This window comes from Pseudopipra pipra, chromosome 6 (assembly GCF_036250125.1).
Source record: "Pseudopipra pipra isolate bDixPip1 chromosome 6, bDixPip1.hap1, whole genome shotgun sequence".
Taxonomy (NCBI): Eukaryota; Metazoa; Chordata; class Aves; order Passeriformes; family Pipridae; genus Pseudopipra; species Pseudopipra pipra.
In genome coordinates, this window is record NC_087554.1 from 12,185,329 (window position 1) to 12,208,324 (window position 22,996).

General features: G+C 39.2%; 1 protein-coding gene across 1 annotated transcript in view; it reads left to right on the top strand.

Moving 5' to 3' along the window:
- Positions 1-3,668: 3,668 nt before the first annotated feature.
- The window catches only part of TRIM66 (tripartite motif containing 66), a 52,319-nt gene continuing 32,991 nt past the window's right edge, over positions 3,669-22,996 (top strand). Inside the window, exons 1-3 of the mRNA XM_064657388.1 lie at positions 3,669-3,961; positions 14,297-14,400; positions 18,233-18,380. Of these exons, the coding sequence (XP_064513458.1) occupies positions 3,742-3,961; positions 14,297-14,400; positions 18,233-18,380 (472 nt within the window). The 5' untranslated portion in view covers positions 3,669-3,741. The remainder of the gene's footprint in view (positions 3,962-14,296; positions 14,401-18,232; positions 18,381-22,996) is intronic.

Consider the following 22,996-nt stretch of genomic DNA (forward strand, 5'->3'; position numbering starts at 1 on the left):
GATGGCTGTTGCCTTCCCAAGGCCATGACTGACCTTTTCATCCCAAGGCAGCCCCAGTGCAGTGCCTTTCCTTTGCCCTCCTCTGGGCTGATATACCCAAAGCACTTTGCTTCCCTTTCCAGGTGTGACTGCCTGCCAGGTGCCTCCCCAGTTCTCCCAGTCTTCCTCTATTTCTGTCCTGTGTCCTGCCTCATTATTCTCACCATACATCTCCAAATGTAATGAAGTTTATTTTCTTTGTAGTCACTGCTGCTGAACTTGGTGTTTCCCATCAGTGTAGCCAAGTCACTGCTAATCATAGACCCATAGAATAATTTGGGTTGGAAAAAACCTGAGATCATCGAGTCAAGCTGTTAACCAAGTACTGCCAAATCTACCACTAAACCATGTCCCTAAGTGCCACATCTACACAACTTTTAAATACCTCCAGGGATGGTGACTTGAGCAGCCTGTTCCAATGCCTGACAACCCTTTCAGTGAAGAAATGTTTCCTGATATCCCATCTAAACCTCCCCTGGCACAACTTGAGGCTGTATCCTCATGTTCTATCTCTTGTTGGGAGAGGATGCTAACCCCCACCTTGCTACAGCCTTCTTTCAGGTAGTTGTAGAGAGCAATAAGGTCTCCCCTGAGCCGTCCCCAGCTCCCTCATCTGCTCCTCATCAGACTTGTGCTCCAGACCCTGCCCATCTCCATTGCCCTTCTCTGGACTCACTCCAGAACCTCAATATTTTTCTTGTAGTGAGGGTCCGAGAACTGGACGTGGTATTTGAAGTGTGGCATCACCAGTGCTGAGTACAGGGGGACAATCACTTCCCTAGTCCTGCTGGCCACTCTTATTTCTGATCCAAGCCAGGATGTCATTGGCCTTGGTCACCTGGGCACACACTGCTGGATCATGTTCTGCTGCTGTCAAACAGCACCTCCAGGTCTTTTTCCACTTGGCCACTTTCCAGCCACTCTGTCCCCAGCCTGCAGCGCTGCCTGGGGTTGTTGTGACCCAAGTGCAGGACCTGGCACTTGGCCTTATTGAACCTCAGGGACTTGGTCTCGGCCCATTGATTCAGCTTGTCCAGATCCCTCTGCAGAGCCTTCCTACCCTCCAGCTGATCAACACTCCCACCCAACTTGGTATCATCTGCAAACTGACTTAGGGTACCCTCAGTCCTCTTGTCCAAATCATTCATAAAGAAATTAAACAGGACTGGCCCCAGTACTGAGCCCTGGGGAACACCACTGGTGACTGCCTGCCAGCTGAATGTAACTCCATCCACCACCACTCTCTGAGCCCAAACATCCAACCAGTTCCTAATCTAGCCAAGAGTACACCCATCCAAGTTATGTGCAGCTATTTTCTCCAGGAGAAAGCTTGGGGAAATGGTGTCAAAGACTTTACTGAAGTTTAGATAGACAACAGCCACAGCCTTTCCCTCATCCACTAAGTGTGTTGTCTTGTCATAGAAGGAGATCAAGTCAGTTAAGCAGGACCAGCCTTTCATAAACCCATGCTGACTGGGTCTGATCCCCTGGTTATTGCACAAGTGCCACAAGATGGTACTTAAGACAATCTGCTCCATGGCCTTCCCAAGCACCAAGGTCAGGCTGACAGGCCTGTAGTTCCCTGGATCCACTTTCTGGCCCTTCTTATAGCTGGGTGTCACAACTGCTGACCTCCAGTGAACTAGGACCCTTCCCCCTCTCCCCCCCCCCCCCCAATTAGCCAGGACTGCTGATAAATGACTGGAAGTGGCTCAGTGAGCACTTCCACCAGCTCCCTCAGTACACTTGGGTGGATTCCATCTAGCTCCATAGACCTGTGTGTGTAGCAGGTCACTGACCATTTCCTCTTGGCTTACAGAGGTTTCACTCTGCTCCCCATCTCTGTCTTTCAGCTTAGGGGCTGGGTACTCAGAGAACAACTAGTCTTACCATTAAAGACCAAGGCAAAGAAGACATTAAGTACCTCAGCCTCCTCTTCCTCCATCTGCCAGACTACTAATTTGCATACCTGTCTCAGCACGAAATTTTAAACACTTTTATCACTCTCTTCCCTCTCCTGCCAAAAAAACTTATACATAGTTTTGTATGTTATGCAAAAAGCATAAATTAAAATGTAGGGTAACCTGCTTCTGCTCCTCCAGCCACAGGTTCGGCCTTTACAGTGACACAGTGTTTCCCAGTATCAGGCTTTGTTTGCACTGATTCTCTGTGCAGGGATGCTTTGGTCCCGGGCTGTGGTTTCTTTGTCTAAACAATGCGGTAGTCTAAGACCTCAGCTTCCTACTGCAGAAATGACATGTTTTTGTGGGTGCTGGTTTGTCTTCTTAGCAACAGCACTTGCAAGAAACAAAAGAGGTGGAGTGAGCTGAGAGGCTGTGCTGCTCTGGGGTCATTTGCCTCTGAAAGATGAAGATGCATTGTGAAAAGTAAGTTTGTGTAATAAGCACTGATATAATGTTAGTTAAATCATAGGTACCATTGTCAATTCAATTCACAGATCATTTCTAAAGGGACCTCTACTTTAGAAATTAGAATCTTAAGTTTTAGTGGTAGGTTTGAATTTGTCTAAGTAATTTGTCAGTCAAGTCGGTGGATATCTACCTAGAATAGGTCTTGGGTATGAACTATGGTGCAGACTTTAACATAGGGTCCATTTTTTTCTCTAAAATATTCTAGATACCAATTACTTCAGGATGCAACACTTAAAAATTTCCTGGTTGCGAATTTCTGAGACTCTCATAAATTTTTTGTATTGTAGAAAAAACCCCCCCAAAACAAAACAGAGCCACTTACTAACTATTTCCACTGGAATCTCCCACAAGACAGATTCCTTCAAGGGAATAGGTGGCCCTAAGATTAGAGCTGCTGCTTTTCTGTGCTGGGGAAATCTGGATATTGTAGCTTCAGTTACATACTGCTGATAGCAGGGCCACCATGTCAGGGCTATTGGTCCCAGGAGGCTAGCTCAGATAGAAGGGTGACTCTGAGGAGATGAGACTTTATTAGCTTTTTCTCCTCTGATGCAACTTGCAGAAGTCACCCTTTGCAGGTGGTGTCTGATCAACATCTCTCACAACCTCGGAGTAGAGGCTGAAACATGAACTGCAAAACTCTCAATTGACCTTGGGGAGCTTAGGTTGGTAGGAGGAACACTGTCCTGCCTGTGGAAAGCTTAGGTTTTGTTTATAATCTGATCTGTGGTCATCTTGATAGTCAAAATTTGATTACTGTGAAGTGCATTTTCTATAAAGAAGATTGGCAGAAGATGCTGTACATTTTCCAAGACAGCTTTCTAACATGACGGGTGTGTGATCAGCTATGGTTATTATTTGCTTTACCTGAAAACTGTAAAATATTGAAGTGAAATTGTAAAAATAGTCAGAGAATATCGTCATCTTTATTGCACAGTTTCAGTGCTTCTAACAGGAAATGTACAGTGTGTGATAATTCAGCCCTGTAGCAGCTTTGTAAGTAGATCAATAGAACAGATTAGTTCAGTTTTTACAGAAGTAGCAAATACTAGAGAGATAGTGGGGTCATGGTTTGTAAACCTTAAACCACACTTTCCTGCACAACAATCTGCAAAGATATTCTTTTCTGTAAAGCAGGTATGTGATTTTCAGCAGAAAGGAACTTCTTTTTTGCACGAGGGCTAAATAAATGTTGTTTGTTTGGTTGTTCATCCCGCTGTTGCCTTCTAGTTTGTGCTTGAGTGATCAAGTGTTTTGTGAAGGGCTTGTCATGAGCCATTTTGTGACTCTTCATGTTTTCGATGTCAGACTGCAGCCAACGGAAATGGAGACCCTGGATCTGCTGAGGAACTGTTTGGTGTGCAAGTGGGACCTGAGGAGGAGAGACCCCAGGATGCTACCTTGCCTTCATTCCTTCTGTAAGGACTGTCTTCCGGATTTGATTCAGGGATACAGCTATATTCCCACTCAGTATGAAGTTCTGTATGAAGGTAATATTTAAGGATCTCTGGCTTGTGCTCTTTGCATTACAGTATTATAAAAATAGGTGGATTGAGAAGTACTTTTTGTAGCCTATTCTTCTACAGCACTACTTTAAATTGATAAGGTAGGAGAGTCAAGATTTGTATGAGCAGAGAGTGGATTGAGAATAAACCTTCTTCATTATGTTTTTCATCCAGCAGCAGTGTTTTGAATAGAAATGACACAGTCAGGCAACATTTAACATTTTTCAGAATGGGTGAGGTTTCAGTTATCAAGTGTGTCATTATGAAAATTTTGTTTTCTTAGCTTAATAAAAGAATAAATGCTGCAAGATAGTTTCCAAGCTGCATCTTTTTGCAATCTTTTTGACACGTTGGACATTTCTATGGTACTGGTGGTGGTGATAGCTTTGTTCTTCCCTCACTCCCACTTCAGTGTCTCCCCAATAACAACACCAAAACATCTGGTTCTCTGTTTCTATTAGAGGTCATAATAATTGTTATTAGAATATGTGTATTCTGGTGCACTGAAACTCTTCCTTTTATCTCCTTTGTAAATGTGGTTTCTCTCTACCTGCACACTTGTGGCTGTAACTCACTCTAACAAGCTGAGTAAACTCATGAGGACGAGAAGCATTTTGTGGCTGTGCCTTTTGAAATCCTGAAGTTACTAGTACAGTTTTTGGTAGTGATATTAAGAGAAAATATGTAACTTCTTTTGGATTAGAACTCATATGACATAATACAGTAATTTTTAACTGAATGAGTCTTAATTGCTGTGGGAAAGCATTCCAGACTCATTACTAATTTGTAAGAAGAGCAAAGGCATAGAGGTTACTTGCGTTTTCACAGGCTTTGAATTTTAGTTGAGTAAGGGGCATCATTTATTATCTTTTCCACAGCAGATTTTAGAAACATGTAGGAAGAAAAGATACCTTCCCTGAGGTGATGGTAATCAGAATTGATGAGATAACACAATCATTTAGACTAGTTCAGGTTTGAGAACAAATGGAAACAGTTGAAGAGATCACTGCTGAAAGGTTAGCAAAACACAAAACTAAAGGAAAAGGGAATGACTTAATGGCAAAGGAGAAGGGCTGTTCATGTTTAGGTTATAGATAGAAAAAGATATGAAGGTAGGAGAAGAAGATAAAGGCAACAAAGAAGTCGTTTCAAGTAATGTCCCCTTAAAATTTTTAAAGCTCAGTCATAGTATGCTTGAAGTCTGAGGGACCTACTCTATAAAAAAATGCTGTTGAAACAAGCACTCCATTACTTTTTATGTATTCTCATTTGACACTTAAGCCATTCCTCTCTCCTTTTAGTTTCTGTTTGCCAAGTGGAAAAGTGAACTTCCACCACTTGGTGATCTTGGATAAAGGACAGGTAAAGGTTCCCATGAGTTGTTAAAATATTAGATATTTCTTCAAGCTGGATCAGGAATCCATGTAGATCAGGAATTCTTTGTCAATAGCAAAATGGAATAAATACTTGTTTATTTCTGTATTCTTGAAGTTTCTCTATTTACTTCCTCGTTCTTTTGAAGGTAGGGAAATTCTGTGGGAAACAGTAGGATCAGAGAAAAGGAATAATGAACAGTGATGACCCAGTAAATGAGGTGAGACACCAGGTGCAGAGACTCAGTTGATATATGAGCAAGAAAAGCAGTAAAACCAAAACATCTGTGTCTCTTAATTAAGTCAACGACTGAAACTGCTGCCACCATAAGTCAGCCAGGATAAATTTGTGAACTCTCGTGCTGGCACGATGCTAAATGTTGTTCGTCTTATCTGCACTGATTGCTGAGTTATGGGCAGTACAATGCCAGCTCAGTTTTCACTGTTATCTTTAGGTATGATCATACATAGGTGCTAATAATAAACTGTACATGCAAATGCTAAACCATCTTAGCTGAGTAAACATAAAATATTGCCAGTAAGAAAAATGTGTCCCTTACTCACTATTGGATTCTTTAAGAAAGTGGAAGAAAGGAAAAAGTAAATGTATTTCCAAGTGAAGTTAATCTGATATTTGTTACAAAAAGCATACTTGAATTTGCAGGTTTCTGTATGCTTTACTACAAGTGTAATTAAAGTACTCTGATAACAGAAAGCTCTTTTCTAGTTTACTGTTTTTGTACTGAAATTGCTGAGAAGCTGGAGGTAAGTGGTCCTGATATTTGGTGGGTGTTGGAACTTACTTTTATACCTTTGTGTGTTTACGGTGACTCATAAAAAAAAGCTCTGAGATAGCCAGAGCTCATATGGAAAATCTGGATACACACCAGAATGTGTATAGCTGTGAGAACTGAGAGTTTGGAGATAATTTGAGTGGAAAGACATCTTTGTGAGTTTGGCTCCTACCTATGCTTCTTATGTGAAGGGAACTTTAGGATTCTCAGTTTTAATTTTCTTTTTCTTTTTCCTTTTCTTTCCTTTTTCTTTTCTCCCTTCTTCTGCAAATCTTCCTCTCTGTAAGTTGTTCAATGATTTAAATTGTTTCAGTGTTTTAAATATTAATTTCAAAAGTAGCAAAATGAGGACCAGTTTAGGTGCATTGTTGTGAGCAGCTCATGTTTTTGCAAGACTGTCTCTGCTAAAGGATTAAATGATTTGGTTTTGTTTTCCTTAAGGAAAAAAATATTCACAGGTAACCACTGCTCAATCACAGTTTAGACCCCTGAGAACAAGGCAGATCAGGAAAGATGTACTGTAACACCTTGAGATTTCTGCTAACTGATATCAAGCCCTGGTATTACTTAGGTTGTTTGTGGCTGAACTGGGTAATTAGTCTAACCTTTAAGTTACACTTTATGTTAGTAAAATGTGATTAGTAGTTGCCCAGTTTTGTAAATTGCTTTGTGAAATGTTGCATTTAATTGTATCATGTTTTTATATTGAACTTGTGTGGGTTTTTTATGCAATTCTATTTTTAAAATGTTCTTTGCCCTTTTGTAGTTCTCTAGGTTGGATAACAAAAATCATGACTGCATAATTTCTGTCCACATTCTCTGCATAAGTAAAAAACTGTCTCTGCTTGGGTTATGTTAGCTTAATGCCAAGAAATGTAACAGGGTTATGTATTAGGGAAATGCAAACTGATTGGATAAAACTAAGAGAAAAACAGACTTTTAAAGAGAACAAATGTGGCTTCAACTGTTGACAGGTGCCCACTTGCTGCATCTTATTATTCCTCCTGAAAATAAACAGTTTTCTTCAGCTCCTATGGTGTGAGGTATATGTAACCATGCATCCCTAATTGTGAACACTTGTTAGTGAGGCACATCCAAATGTCAGCCAGGCATTGGTCATAGTTACATTTAATTTGGTCAGAGATATCTTCAAGGGGGTTTGTTTCAAGAAAAGGATTGAGCTCTAGGACTCTTTTGGCTCTAGACTCATTTTCAGTGTGAAGTTTTGGCATAAGAAGTATGATGTACTGGCTTAAGGAGACTCCAGGTGTCAACACACAGTGCCTTAGCTTGTATTAAGTCTGTATTCAAAAATAATAATAATAATAAAATTGACAGATTTCTTTAAACCATAATTAGGCTTACAGTGAGACAGTTTGGCTGCCTTGGTGTTGGTGCAGCTGTGGTGTCTCCAGGACTCTCAAAATATGTTTTGATGCACTCATACAAGGAAAGTGATGCAATGCAATGCATCTATTAACTCTGAAGGAAAACACCCTTTTGCTTTAATTAGAGCCACTTAACACCACATACATGTTTTACATCTAAAAACGGAAGTAGAAAGGTTATTCTGAAGACAGAAACTGTTCATAATGTATATGTTTAGTCATCTTAAAATGGATTTAAAGTTAGTCATCCCATTGCACTGTGTTGTTCAGCTGCCAGATCCAAAAGGCAAGTGAAACAATGAGGGGTTTAGTTATATAAATATGAAACTGTAGAGTGGGAGGTTGTCTTCAAAGCTGTTTCCTATAACCTATAATTGGGTCTCCAAGGAAGTGTAAATTATGCCTGCAGCTTGAGCTGTAGTTAATGCTCTCTGAGAATAATTATTCTGATGGTTGTTGGAGGAAAAAGAGCAGAGGAATAGGTGCAACGTGTGGACAGCAAGTATAAATGTGGTGTGTATGGTACCTCCACTGTTTGTTTCTTTATGCTAATCAATTCTCATGATAATAATAAGTTAATTATCTGCTTTGATTTATTTCTGAGACGGCCAGCTTGAGGATTCTTTCTTTTTGAACCTGACCAGAGTGGAAGACCTTGAAACAAAACTGTGAGCTGCGGCTTTTCGTGTTCAAAAGGTCTTTGTACTCGGTGTCCATACGTGGTGGAGAGGTTACACTTTGCACTTTCAGAGGTGATTGCTGCAAATTATCCATAGCTCTGTCACTTACAAATTAGATTGCTGCAATATAGGTGGAGTAAATACTTGAGGGCACTCAGAAATTCTAGTTCTTTCTTTATTTGTGCTTCTACAAAGGAACACACTGTCTGAGGGTCACTACCTTGATGTCTGCTTACTATTCCCCAGGTCTAATGCAATGTGGCAACTTTCATTAATGGAAATGAAAGTGCTGTGGGATGTGAGAGATCTGACCTGGGGGAAACTAGGGCTTGAACACTACATGGCAGAAGTTGGTTGTTTTCCTGAAAGCTGATCTTGGACATCCCAGGTGTGGAGTTGCAGTGTTCAGGCTGCTTAACTGTGTCTGTCTACTGGACTCTCTGCCTTTGAATTTCCATTTTTGCCCAACCCTCTGTTGAGTTACTATTGCTGATGGGAGTGTGAGAATGGAGATAAATGTGTGGCTTGTGAAAAAGGGCTGCAGACCAATTCAGCAAAGTAAACATCTGTTGCTGAAGCCTTTTCAGGGCTCAGAGATGCCTGTACATAAGCATAACTACACACAGAGATATTGTCACTTCTAGTGCTGGTGTCTTTTGTGGTGGTGTTCAGATGCATTATCCTACTACGGATGGTAGTTATGGGAGTAGCAGGGCCCTGGAAGGATGTCAGTGTAAGACTATTCTTCTAAATCCCCCATGTGATGAACTTTTGTGGGAGTCTGTCCAGTACACTGTGGTCTCCAGTGATTGTTCAGTACTAGCTGATAACTCAAATACACTGCAAATAGCTTGTATGTGTTTTGTCCCCTCATATAATCCTGAAATAGGGTTTTATTCTGTGTATCCCAATGAAGCAGGGCTGAAATCTAACATCAGGATTCTTGCTAGACTTTCTGAATTTGTGGTCATCTCTGTAGCAGTGAAATGTGATGCCATAAATAATGATTTCAAGTGCCAAACAGCAGGAATCCATGAACTTCTAAAAGATAATTTATGCAAATGTTCCTACCTCCTTCCTGCCAATTTAATTTCCATGCAAAAATAGAGCATGTCAACAGCTCTTTCAGCTCTTTGCTTCTTCTAGAGGTTTTGATATCAATAATGGACTCTCTTTAGGCATCATGATTGCACCATAGCTGAATTTGGCTCCTGATCTCTTAATATGTCAACTGTTGTTCAAATCCTGTAATTCCATGTTGAATTGCTGCTTAGATCCAGAAATTGCATCATTCTCATACGTGCAAACAGTGAGTCTCTAGGGCTTCTGACTACTCTTCCCTTCACCCACAGTGCTGTAATAATGATATATTTAAATGAGCTGCCTGCCGAGTATAGGTTCTTAAAACAGATTAACGGTGTTGTTTGAAGGCAGTGGTAAGGTAGAAAGGCAAGAAAATATTTAGGGAATGGCCTGCAAAAAGTACTGTGGGAGTGAATGGCATTGTGAGACCTGCTACAATCAGGATTTGGAAAAGCTCTTCTCTTTCCACCCGAACACCTGCTCCAGGTTTTTCTGAGGACTGAGAGAAGACCCAGGCAAGAAGGGAAGTAGGATGCTGGTATTCATTTTAACTATGGGATTTTTATTCAGCAAAAATACAACCAAGGTGAGTTATCGGAGACCTGAATGAATCTGAGAGGCGTGAACAAGAAAGGCGGCAGGAGGAGAAAAACTTTGCACCTTGTAGTGGCCCAGTACATCTTTCTTCCCTGCTGATTTGTCAGCATTCCAGGTCAAAGAAGGGGGTGCATCCCCAGTTATTCCATGAAAGGTGTAGTGACTTCAGTCTTCATCGCGGCACAGCTTGATTCCAGGGAGCACACTGTGTGTGCAGCTCTTAATAACACCTGCTCCCTGATACAGGTGACTTTGTGGGTGGCTCTCTAACTGTTTATCCAGAGCACAGGTAAGGGGCTTCTAGGAAATTGTACTTTACTGGTGATTTGCACTCTGAGCACAAGCGCAACGTAGTGCGCTCCCCTTGTAGTGTTGATGTAGCTCTGCTTGTGACTATTTGTAAATACATGTGTGAGGTTTGCTTAATTTCAGGTTAATTGCTTTGCAAACCATTCTGCAGTGTATTTATTATGCCAGGCTAACACTAGATTCTTTGGGGAATTTATACTGAAAAAGGTTGGGCACTTCCAGAGAGCAGAGGTTTTTATTAAATGGAAAAAGGTATCAAATAGGCCCAATTAGCTGAACAAGTATGATCTCTCAAGCCACCACATCCAGGTAAGCCCTCTTCTAGCAAGATAAAAATCTGTCTCCTGTGCTTTTAATAAAGTCTTAGAGATAGAATTCAGTATTAGGACAGGTAAGAAGGTGCTTTTGATTAACCCTCCTATGAGTAGGAGACAACTTCTGATACTGTATTGCTATGGTGTCCCCATCATTTTTTCTGTTAACTGTCCCCATCATTTTTTCTGTTATGGTGTCCCCATCATTTTTTCTTCTTTTTTTGATTTTTTTTTTTTTGTAATTGAGCTGAAAGCTCTACATGTCTTATGTTCATCTCAGGGGAGTTTTAGCTTTTAAATCATTATAATTTACAGTTACCTGGATATTTAAGATACACTTTGACATTTACACAACCAAAGCTGTACTTGATGGTCTGTGGTAGTGAGTTTAATACCAAGTTCTGATCTGTGTGCATGCAACTTGCTCCATGTGTATCTCTGGAACAGCACTGATTTCAGTAGCATAATTTGGATATGAAACCTGGGGAAAAAATTGTGCTATGGCATTCAGGGCATCACTTTTGGATATCCCTTAATCATAGGGGCAGTGATCATAATCATATAATCATAAAATTGTAATCAGCAGTAATGTCATCTACCTTCAAAGTCTCGGCTGTTTCACATTTTTTAATACCACTGCATTTCTCAAAATATATAAGGAGGCTTTTGTGCAGAACTGAAATCCATGCATGATTTATGCTTTCTAAGGGTGAAAAGTATTGAAGTTTGCTTTAAATTTTTTTAATTTAAAAACATTTAAAAGACGGTCTTGCTCATTATCAAATTAATGCATTCTAATTATACTGTACTCTATACTTCACTGGTTTGTAACAAATTAGCAGAATTTAAAGTTCACATGAACATGCCTGAGGCCATAAGTATTCTATTAAGTATCATTCAATTGATATAATTTGATTTAACATTCCACACTAACTGAATGAAATAAAATAGTAACTTCAGTGTTAACTTATTTGTCTTCTGTGGTGTGCAGACAGAAGTGGTCCTTGCTATGGCAAAGTTCTATGTTTTTGTTTCCCAGTGAGAAGCTATTCCCAGAAATGTTTTGTGTAAGACTGCGTGCTCACTCGTGTGGCATGTAAATGAAAGAGTAACTGTGAGAGTCATGCATTTCTTACTTCAGAAAGTAACCTGTGGATAATTTCCCCTTCAGTCAATTTGCAGTGTATTCTGTAGTGTCAGTATGGAGGTCTTCTCTTAGCGTTTGCCAGATCCAGAACTGGCCCTGCTTGGGCAATGCTGTTGTGGGAGAAAGAAACTGCTTCCAAGTCTCAAAGGGCTCAAGCCGATTCTCTGTGAAGTCAAGAGATGGTTTCCTATTAACCACGTGGAGAATTAGAGCTTGTCCCGTGAGACTTATTTGAGAACCTGCTCGGAAAGGAGGTATCTTACTTCCTAGCTTTTCAGTCACAATGTATCTGTCTTTTTCTTTCTGCTGCTCTTGCAACTCTGGCACTTTGTACAGTGCTCACAGGGAAACTTGAGAACTTTCACCTCCTAGGAATCAGCACTACAATTCACTAGTGCTTGTAGTATGCACCATTTACGAGGAGTAGGAGGGCACTGTCAGTGTAACACAGCTTGTCTTGCATACTGCAGTGCTCCTGCTGTTTTGACATTTCTCTAGAGAACTGAGCTGTTAAGAGATATCTAAAAGACACACACACACACACACACACACACTAATTTGGGAAAAGATGGAGAGGTTTCAGTGTGACCTAGTGTGGTGTCCTAGGGTGTAACATATGAAGACATGATTAGCTACAAAAATTACAGGTGATTAAGATACCTTTTCAGCTGCACTCCTTATATTAAGGGTGCAAAGTAGAGGAAATGTTTAAAAGGCTTCTACAGCTTTCTGCCATTACAGGCATCTTTATCAGATAAGTTTTTATCATCTTTGTAACTCCTGTCATCAGAATACACTTAAACAAGACTCAAGTTACACCCCCAGAAGATGAACAGAGCATTGGCAATTGCTTGTGTTGCCCTTTCCCCTGGGATGACTTGTAGCTGAGTTGCACAGTTGCCCGTGGATACTGCTTGTTCCTTCTCGTGTCTACATGAACACTCACTGCTGTATGAAATGCACAGTTAAACAAGTAGTTTAGGTACACCATAGTCTGCTACTTGGGCCCCTAAATGACAGCTTGTAAATGCAACCTTGAAAAATAGTAAACAATTATACTTTTGCTTTTATGTAAGATTTGGGCTAAAAGAGACCTAAACCTCATGGAAGTGGTTCTTGGTAAGGTGTACTCTTCAAAGGAGATATACCAGAACTCAAGGTTTCTTCAAAATATTCATGAATGAAAGTAAACATATTCAGACATCTGACTGTGTGGTGCTCTTGTCGGAAGTGGTAATGTAGGAATGTTTTGGGGTTTGTGTGTCAATGTAAAACGCTGCTGTTAAAGCTACAGTACCCAGCTGTGAAAATGGGAGAAATTCAGAATTAGTATTGTGCATCTGGTCAGGGACTGCAGGAGCCACATTCCAAGGAGCAGGTGATATTAAGCACCTTCAAAACATGAGTCTCTGTTTAACTATTAATACAAAGAGAAACAAACAAGGTATAATTAACCTACAAGCCACTCTCCATATGCAAAAATAAATTTAGTTAAGGAAAAAGAGCACATTGAACATAGTTCAGAAGAATATTGTCATTGATCTTGTTTTAAAATCTTGCTTTGAGTGAGTTTACACCATTTAGTCATGGAAAATTCTGTTAGTTATCATAAACATGTGACTTGGCAAGATGAGCATAGCACTGAAATTCTGCTCTCAACAGGACAGAAAATCTTGGATAAAAAAAGACTTGATAAGGTAAAATAGACACCACCACCATCTCTGAAGGACTGTTTTCACATCTACAGTAACTTACAGAAATGGGGTCAGAAACATGCACCATCCTTTTAAAAAAAATGGCCAAATCAATGGACTGGAGCTTCTAGCCAAATATAAGTCCTAGCCCAGGAAGTCAAGGAATGAAGAAATAACAGAGGTGAAAAAATGCAGGTGTGCGCTTATGGACACCTTCTTGAACTGTTGGTTCTCAGCCCAGACAGACATGGAGATTCATCCCAGTTGTGCTCAGTAGATAATGACGGTGGAACCAGGTTTTGCTGTTCATACTGTTCTCTTCTTCTTTTTGCTTTGCTTTGCTTTAGGGGTGGTCATGTTTTGATAGATGGTTTGCAATTCTGACTTTTCTTTATGAAACTTTTTTTTTCATCCTTTACCTGTGTTCTGACTTGTTGCTTCTGCTAGCAGCATGTTGCTCCTCTGTCACTTCACTTGAATAGCATCCTGCACTGTGAAACTAGTATTAAGGAGTGTATGTTTTATGCTTGAATGTTCCTCTGGTGATGTAAAGCTGGCTCAGGAGAACCTTAGAAAATATCAGAAAGCACAACTAGATCTGTAACAAGGGAATACATTTTAAACTGCAACTCCTTTTTAATGAAATCTGTAAGACTTAATGAATTAATTTGGACATGCAGATGTAATTGATAAATATTGAAATAAGTCAACTGAACTGTAGTGTTTTTCTAGAGATTTTGTTGCTTTGTTTTTCTTTTCTATATATTGAACTAGATCTAGCCACATGTAACTTAGGGCTTGAAGGATGCCTTAGTTTCCTGGAACTGCCCACGTGAGATATAAAAACCGCAATACTGAAGTGTGGTTTGTATAATTTCCTGGTTCACAGGGCTGATGTGCATTGTTTTATTTGTGATGGTTTTCTTTTCTTAAAAATTCAGGTATCCTTTCCTGTCCTGTGTGCAAACAGACCTGCTTTGCAAGGGATGTAGTTGAGAATTTCTTCCTCAAGGACTTTTCGACTGGTGATTCAGCCATGGCAAAGGTAAGTGAAAACCACAAAGTTGGTTGCCTTGTGGGTTGTTGAAACAGTACCAGATGAACATTGAAAACAGAGCAAATTTTCTTTTGAACAACAGACTCAACAGTTTGCTTAGGCAGCACTGGAATTACTTCACTACTAGAGATGGACATACTGACTTCATAGTACTTTTTGAATTTCAGTTGAAGAATGAGTTTCACTCTCTATATTTCAAATAGCCAATTAAAAATATTGATCCTACTGTATCTGCCATAATCAATGTATTAGGAAGATACTGAAACTCCTGGATTCCTCATTGCCCTCTTTCTGCTCTCAACAAAAAGTAAAAAAATCACAGAATAGTCAGTATTATAAGGGACCTCTGGAGATCACCCAGTCCAACCTCCCCACAAAGGCAGGGTCACCTGGAGCAGGTGCACAGGAACGTGTCCAAGTGGGTTTTGAATGTCTCCAGAGAGGGAGACTCCATGACTTTCCTGGGCAACCTGTTCCAGTGCTCTGCCACCCTCAATGTAAAGAAGTTCTTCCTCATGTCGAGATGGAACTTCTTGTGTTATAGTTTGTCCACTGCTCCTTGATCCGTCACTGGGCACCACTGAAAAGAGTCTGGCACCATCCCCTTGACACCCCTTTGAGATATTTATATGCATTAATGAGGTCCCATCTCAGTCTTCTAATGCCCAGTTCCCACAGTCTTCCCTCATAGGAGAGATGCTCAAGACCCCTCATCATCTTTGTGGTCTCCACTGGACTCTCTCTAGTAGCTTCTTGTTTCTTTTAGCTGTGGAGATCAGAACTGAACACAGTACTCTGGATGTGGCCTCCCTAGGGCTGAGCAGAGGGGGAGGATTGCATCCTTGATCTGCTGGCCACAGCAGCAGATTGTTGACCGAGTGCTTACAACAATATTACCCATTAGATCATGTGGGCAATTATAATTTTCTGATTGTCTGTTTTAATGATAAAAAAGCCACATCACATTGCGTTTTCCCGTTGGGGAATGGATTCAAAGGGTAATCAGAAGACAAAAAGGATTACTACCTTGGCCTTGTATTGATACTGTACATAGTTGGATTTCACTTCTGTTAAATACCCAGTTAACAGGCAGGACTATTCTTGCAGTTTTGTAGTTGCCACTACTTTGGGTTGACAGGAGGGACAAAGGACAGAAGAAGGTGTGTCTCTTCCCCCTGTGTTACAAAACAGGAGCAAGATTTATTTCAGAATGTGATAGTATTACCTATAGCTGGGAGTTAAAAGAGGTGAAAACTTGTCAAAATTATTCTGTAGTCTGCTGGCTGTTTTATACAAAATGGGGTCCAAAGCAAGGGAAGAGTAACAAAGGAGCAGGGATACAGGACTTCACCTTCTGCACCAGCTTCTGGGCCTAGTCTGTCTCTTTTGCACTTTTGATTCCCAAGGAAGCTAGATAGCCATATTGGATATTCAGTTTCAGGAACTTTGGGTGGAGGTGAACACTTATCCTCTTTCTTACATTAAGGAAAATGTCTTTCCACTCCACTTAACCTCTGTAGAGGCAGCAACAATTTGTAGCATTGGTTCTGTCCCATGCAGAAGGCTTGAGACCTCTTTAAATTGAGACAATGACTTTCCCAGCAACATGGTTGGAAAAAGTTCTAGAGGGGATGCACTTCTTCCCTGTCAGTCATTTCTGTGTTTCATTTTTTTCTATTGTTAAAAAGTAAATAATGTGTAACCTAATTCATGAAATGTTCTGGGGAAATAAAGTCAATACAAGCAAAGTGTATTGACATCCTTAAGTATAAGTTGCTTGTAGAGTGCCACATAACTTGATCTAAAGCAAGAAGGGGTCTATTCACATGCACTCTTCAAAGAGAAGAAGCAAATTCATGAGATATTGCTGAATGTTTAAAAGGCACTTACTATACTGGGATTTCTTAATTACTGTGACTCGCATCATTTACTTTTCAATGAGAATTTGTGTAGAAAGGAAATCAAATGAGAATATCTAATGTCTTCAAAAGCATTAGATTATTTTTTTTCAAACCATCTTTAAAAGAGGGTTTTTCTTTTCAGTAATCCCTTAGGAGCCCTAAGAGCTGTTCAGTAAAGCATATTTCTCACTGGAGCATATGAGTACCCCAGAGCAAATTGTGAACCTTCCTCATAGTTTTTGGCTTACTTCCTTTTTATTAACAGTCAAGTCATGTAGCTTACTTTCTTACTGTCTTTAACCACTACCATCAGCCCCCAAATTAAAGCCATAGTTTCACCATCGGTGACATCAAAAGGAGAAGCACCAGATCATCTAGCTGAGACAGCTGAACTGCCATCGTTCTCTTAATTTACCTAATATGTTCAAATGGGAATCTGTCAGGGAAGCAAGATGTCTCTCAGTGTGTGAGACAGTGAAGCATGAATGATAGAATGTGCTATATGCCAGCAGCAGGAGTTTCGAAAAATATGCAATTCAGAATCTCTTGCCCAAAAGCCCATTTCCATGTCATAAATAATGTAACTCTGAAAACACTCTACAACTTAAAAGTAATGTTAACACAGAACAGTGTCAACATAAATTCTAGTCAGACTGACAGCTGAACTGTTACAGGTAAACCTGTGTTTAAGCAGTTTTGGTTACTGCAGAGAAGGAAGAGCATCACTCAACTTTTGACCTGATCCCTAAGCTGGCCCTTGATGGGCCTACATTTTGAATTAGACACTTCTTTTTATATAACCAGCTTTGCTCCCAAGCATAAATAGCCTTGCATTTTGGTTATGTAAGTTTTATTAGGCTTTTTTGATTTAAATTATGACATGTACCTTTTGGAAAAAAAAATGTTGATAAGCAAATGGCTAAAATAGCAGAATGGCTTGCACAGACAGTTCCCTCTCTAGACAATTAAACACATTTGAAATTTTGCTTTGTTGTCTTATTGTCGAGAATTGCCCAGTCTGTTAGAAAAAAATTGTGAATATTTAGAAACTCTTGAACAATGAGTTGATAAGAGTGGTTTGTACAATGTTAAAGCAAATAGAGTAAGCTCTAATTTTAAATAAAGCAGTATAGATTTAGAGTAGCTCTGCTGTCATAGCTCCAATTTACTTTCACATACACAAAAGCAGAAATAACCAACTTTTTTTTTAGTTCCTTAATAAATAATTAGTGTCAAACAGAAATTAATGCATGACACTAAAATAATGTAGTAAAATGCTTCTGCATAATGCTATGATTACAAAGGAAATGGTAGTTAAAAAACTTTTTGATGGACTTTCTAACATTCCACATATTTACTGGGCAACCTAGACTATCTTTTCTGAGGTAGAAAATATCTGTGTCTATCTATGTAAATATATATAGAGAGAAATATATAAAAGTAAGATGTACACTCATTTGTCGTGTTAAAGCCATCAGTAAGTACTACAGCACTAACAGAAAGGGATAGAGCATGCCTCTCATTTTCAAAGTGACTTTTAACCTAACTTAAATCAAACAAGTCTTATTTCATAGTTTCATTGCTTTTTCAGTTCACAAGAAACAAGTCATTATGATTATTTCTTCAGACTTCATGTGTAACATGGAGCCTAGAATTTTGCTGAATAATTGTTGCATCATGTCATAATAATGTTTGATTGTGCTAAAGCACAGAAAGACAACCAATTTTATTTGAAAGCTTCAAGTCTTAATTTTATTCTTCTCCCTTTTATACCATAACCAGACTCTTAAGATGACTTGAATTGCATTAGTCTGAGAACGGAAAACATTAAGCTTACCAATCTGAATCATGGTCTACTAAAAATAAGTTTGTACAGTTAATTTGTTATCCTTGTATGTAATTGCACTTTTTGTTCTTAGAGCTGCTCCATGTGTAAAGAGAAGAGACCTGCTCACAGTCTCTGTACCAGATGCAATAAGTGGCTGTGCAGCTCATGTACAGAGGAGCACAGACATGGCAAGGAAACTGGAGACCGCTTCCTGTCTGTATCCCTGAAAGGCTGCACAGGTACTGAACACACACAGAAATTTCATTTCTTCTCATGTCAGTTATTCAGTTGAAAAAGGAGTAGTTGCAGGCTCTGTGCCACAGACACCATGCCCTGGCTGCTTGACTCAGAAGGTTGTGTACCTGTCAACGAGAGATTATGTGATTTTTCTCCAACTTTAAGGCTATTGCCACAATCAGCATTCCACTGTATTAGAAAAAGTTTGGATATTTGTGTTTCACAGGTATGATCTTCTCCACACACCTTTCCAATATGTGGAGTGAGGAAGGCTACAAGAGCAACAGGCCTTGCCCTTTTAGTGTTTCTGTCCTCCTTTGTGTAATTTCATTCAGAAAACTATGATAAAGCAATTCCTGTGCACGTGGGCAAGGTGTATGAGGGAGTCACAGACAGCAAAAGGCTGTGATCACCACAGGATGTTCCTTTTCTAAGCCTGGAGGGAAAAGCATATGTCCTGAGTGTATTTTGCCGTGAGCAAGCATAAATGAAGCCCGCTGGCAAATATGTACCATCCCTATGCAATGATGATCCACAGAAAGTATTACCATCTCCTATTACTGCTCCTTATTTTCTTTACTCATATGCCAGAAATCTGCTGTGGAGAATCCTAACCTAAACTTATGTAAGCAATTTGTAACCTGAAATAAGAATTTTTCAATTTTATACAGTGATTTAAGTTTACTTTGCTTTGCTCAGGTATGAATTTATTTGTGCCAGAGAGTTTGTTCTGTGCTTTCCTTCTTCATAAGGAAGATGAAGGACAGACAAAGGAATAAATATAGCCAAGTAGTTATACTTTTTATTTAATTTTTTTCTTTAGGATTTTTCTTGTGGAAGCTTGTACTTTGTACTTGCCATAGATGGAGTTCTTTTAAGCACTGGGTGGTCACATCAAACAGAGTTTGAGGCACTTGAGACATGATATGCCTTTGCCAAATAGGGTGTAAACAAAAAAAAAAATTATGTAAGAATGGTAATAATAAAAAAGCACAGATTATATTTAAATGTTTTTTGGGTCTTTTTCTAGAGAATAATATAAACTGAAGTCCCCCAGTCCCCTCTCAAATGCCCTGATTGGATGGACAATATGTTTTTCTTCTTGAGTTGATGACAAGATAAGGACTGTGGTTTTGAGGCTCCAACTGTTTATAATTTCATTTCACTTTAACTAAGATTACTAGCTCATATTGTTGACAAATACTGGTAAGAAAATATATGTGTGACTTAGTTGTGGGTTTCTGTGTGCTATATAAAGAAAAAGATGCAAACACATAAGATGAGAAAGAATTTTAGGTTAGTGCTAAATTCTATATGCTGAAAAAAACCCATGAACAAGGGGATTGGTAGTGCATGTATAGGGTAGTTAATACAAAAAATTATTTGGAATGTAATCTGTGCATTATATATATTTTATTTATTTAGGACAGATATCCCCTGAGAATACTTCAAAGAAAGCAAATACTTGAACTCAGACTGTTGGTTTGGGGTTTTTTTGGCTTCTGGAAATAAACCATGCTCTGCTTTGAGATTCAATTGCCATCTTCAGTCTGTGTATGGTGCTTCTGAACAAGTCACCTTCTTTGTAAGCCCTTGCAACAATTGAGAGATTTTGCACCTTTAAACTGTTCTGTCTTTTGCAATTTGCTTTACAAGGGCCAGACCTTCTTTTGTCATCTGAAAAGTGTAAGATATCCTGGGTCTGAAATGAAGTAAAGTAGGAAAAACCCCTCACTAATCCTCCCTATTTCTATTAATTTTGATAAACCATTTCTTCCTTGAGTGACAGAACTAGGGGAGCCTGGCTTCCCCGGGAAACTTTTCTGCTTTTTCGTGTTATCTGTGCTCAGTGTAATACATCTGATCACCCCCTGCCATGCAGAGCCTGCAGCTCTCTGACAGAATTCCCCTTCCAGTGACACTGGCACATCCTCTTGCTTCCTTCCTGGACCATCCACTGCTTGCTGAGTGAGATCCAGATCACACAGCTGAATGGCTGAGTTGGATGCCCAGCAGCAACCTCAGCCTGATGACTCCTGAGGCTGTGGTGCAGAGCAGTGTGCCAACTTCATCCAATTTTTGAGAATTTACTCTTCATTCAAATTTGTATTTAGATGCTAAGGGCATGGGGAGAGACAGAACTGCGCTGGGCCAGAGAAATGTGATATTTTATAAGAGGAAAACAATTTTAAAGTAGCCTGATTTCATTTTGTCTACTGTCACATCCTTTGTGAGTCTAAATAAAGGCCCACAAAATGACTACTGATGGTAGGGGATTCCCTGAGAGGGCTTCTTGGTATTGGAAATTGCTTTCTTTTTGGAAACAGCTTTATGAAACTACTTTATTTTTATCACTTCCATAGCATTTTGGTAGCTTGGAGGTGGGGATGTGTGCATGTGCTAGTTAGAGTTTGCTGTTTTGAATGCGCTTCTTGAGAACCGGAATGGAAAGTTATGGGAGTGTTCTGAGTCCCAGTTGATTAGCTAAGAGTGTTACTGAACTTCTACCAAAAGACCTTGTTTTTTAAGCATAAAACCAGAAATATAACACACACTGGACAGTGCTGTGATTCCCATCTCCCCCCCCCAGTTTGCCACTATCACTTATATGTTGTATAGTTGCTCTGCTGTATTCTCGTTAGCTGAACCACTTCTAGAGGTACTATCAAAAATTGCGGTTCTCTTTTGAGTGCCAGACAATTACTGCTGGTTATGAACATGAACAGATGATGAGAGGTGATTCACAAATGAGTTAAACTGTGCTACTTGCTGTTTTTCACACACACTGATGTTTCCTGAGAGTTAGGAAAAAACTGAAAACAAAAAAACCCCTCCAAAAAAAACCCAAAACCCAAAACAAAAAAACCCAAAACCAAACCAAAAAAAGCCCTGAAAAGTTTCTTGGTCTGTGACCACAAGATGTCAAAATTTTGAAATCTGCTTCTGGAATGAATTTGATGAGCACTGGAGAACTAGATGCTGGCATCATGAGCCAAAGCTTTGTGACAGATCAAGCAGCAGTCTTGGAGGAATAATCTCTGAAGAATGAGCATTTCACTGGAGGGCTCTGTATTAACACTAGGAATAAGTTAAATTAGTTAAGTTCAAAGTTCTTCAAAATTCTTGAACTGCTTAAAGTCACAAAACCAGAAGCTCTCTTAGTCCCAGTTTTCTCAAAAGAACATTAGGTATTAGTACAGACTCTTTCCTTGTTATATGGAAATTTGTGCTTTGCAACTGAGAAGAAACAATCCTTTAGTCAAAACTGTGTTGGTGGTAAATGATCTGGTACTGACATCTCAGCTATTTACAGGCTAGTGCACAAATTGAATAATTTTCTCTTTGCTATACTATCCTTTTCTTTCAGTCTCTCAAGGTTAAGCATGAACCTACAAAATCAAAGTTTGAGCCACTGCGATTTATGCAAGTGGAGGGAGAACTGTATTAGCTAAGATGAGATTGCTTTTCCAAAGTTGACATGAACTGGTTAGAGGAAGAGAGATTGAAAACTTTCTGTTAATTATTCAAGAGATACACCTGAGATAAAGAAAATATAGGCTGTAGAAAATGGTGACTCAAATGATGAATTATCGGAATTTAGGGCAACTGAGCTTTCCCTTTTCATCAAATGAGGTTCTTATCAAGAAACTAACATGGATAGTTGTGGTCAAGGTATATGTTTCTAGAAAAAAACAGGCTTTTGCCCTTGTTTAGCACCTGATTTCTAAGTATTAAACTTTTTAAACTGAAGAGTGTTGCTCTGAGTGTAAGTAAAGTAGGTCAAGAATACCACAGCTCAGTGGCAGTTCTCACTGACATGTCAATTGAGTCAGGGGATTACTAGTGGCAGAGGATGTGGATCTGTGTTGTAATTAGATAACACTGATTTTATCCTTAGTTTGCATTTGGAATCTGCCTGTCTCTTAAATCTGACATGGTACTAAAAAAATCCCACTGATTTCTCTTGGATGATTGCAATCACCAAAGGGTAAAGAACCCTTTACAGAGAGAAAAATGGAGAAATCATTATATAAGATTGTGACTAGGCTTCATTATACACAGACCTTAAAGACAGTATCTCATTATAAGCTGGAGTTTAATATGGATAATTTGATCTTGAGTTTTCAGAAAAACAGCTTGTATGCTTTGTAGATGCTAAACACTTCCAGAGGTTTTTCCAACCCATGAATCTTGAGATAGTTATTATGGTCTTTTTGTTTTCCTTTTAAGATGTAAAATCTGACCCTATAAGGGAGGAAAAGATGATCTTTGACATCCACATTGGCTATATATTGGTTATACAACCTGCTTGTTACATATTATTTGCAATGGCAGCTGCAGGTTTTAATACAAAAGTACATGTTTGCAATATAATCAGGAAAAAAATATTGCTTTGAAGGTGAGTTCAGTTTATACCTTGCTAGAAGAAAGTACTGGAGAAGAATAAAAAAACCTAATCTTATTTCCTCTTTTAATAATGCTATCTATTAGCATTTGATTTAGTAATTATATAAACCAATAAACTTCCCCAAAGAATAAAACATGATACTGCAGTAAATAATTCATAACAATGTAAACTATGTAATGCTGTTACATAAAATCTCAGCCTAATCTGCCA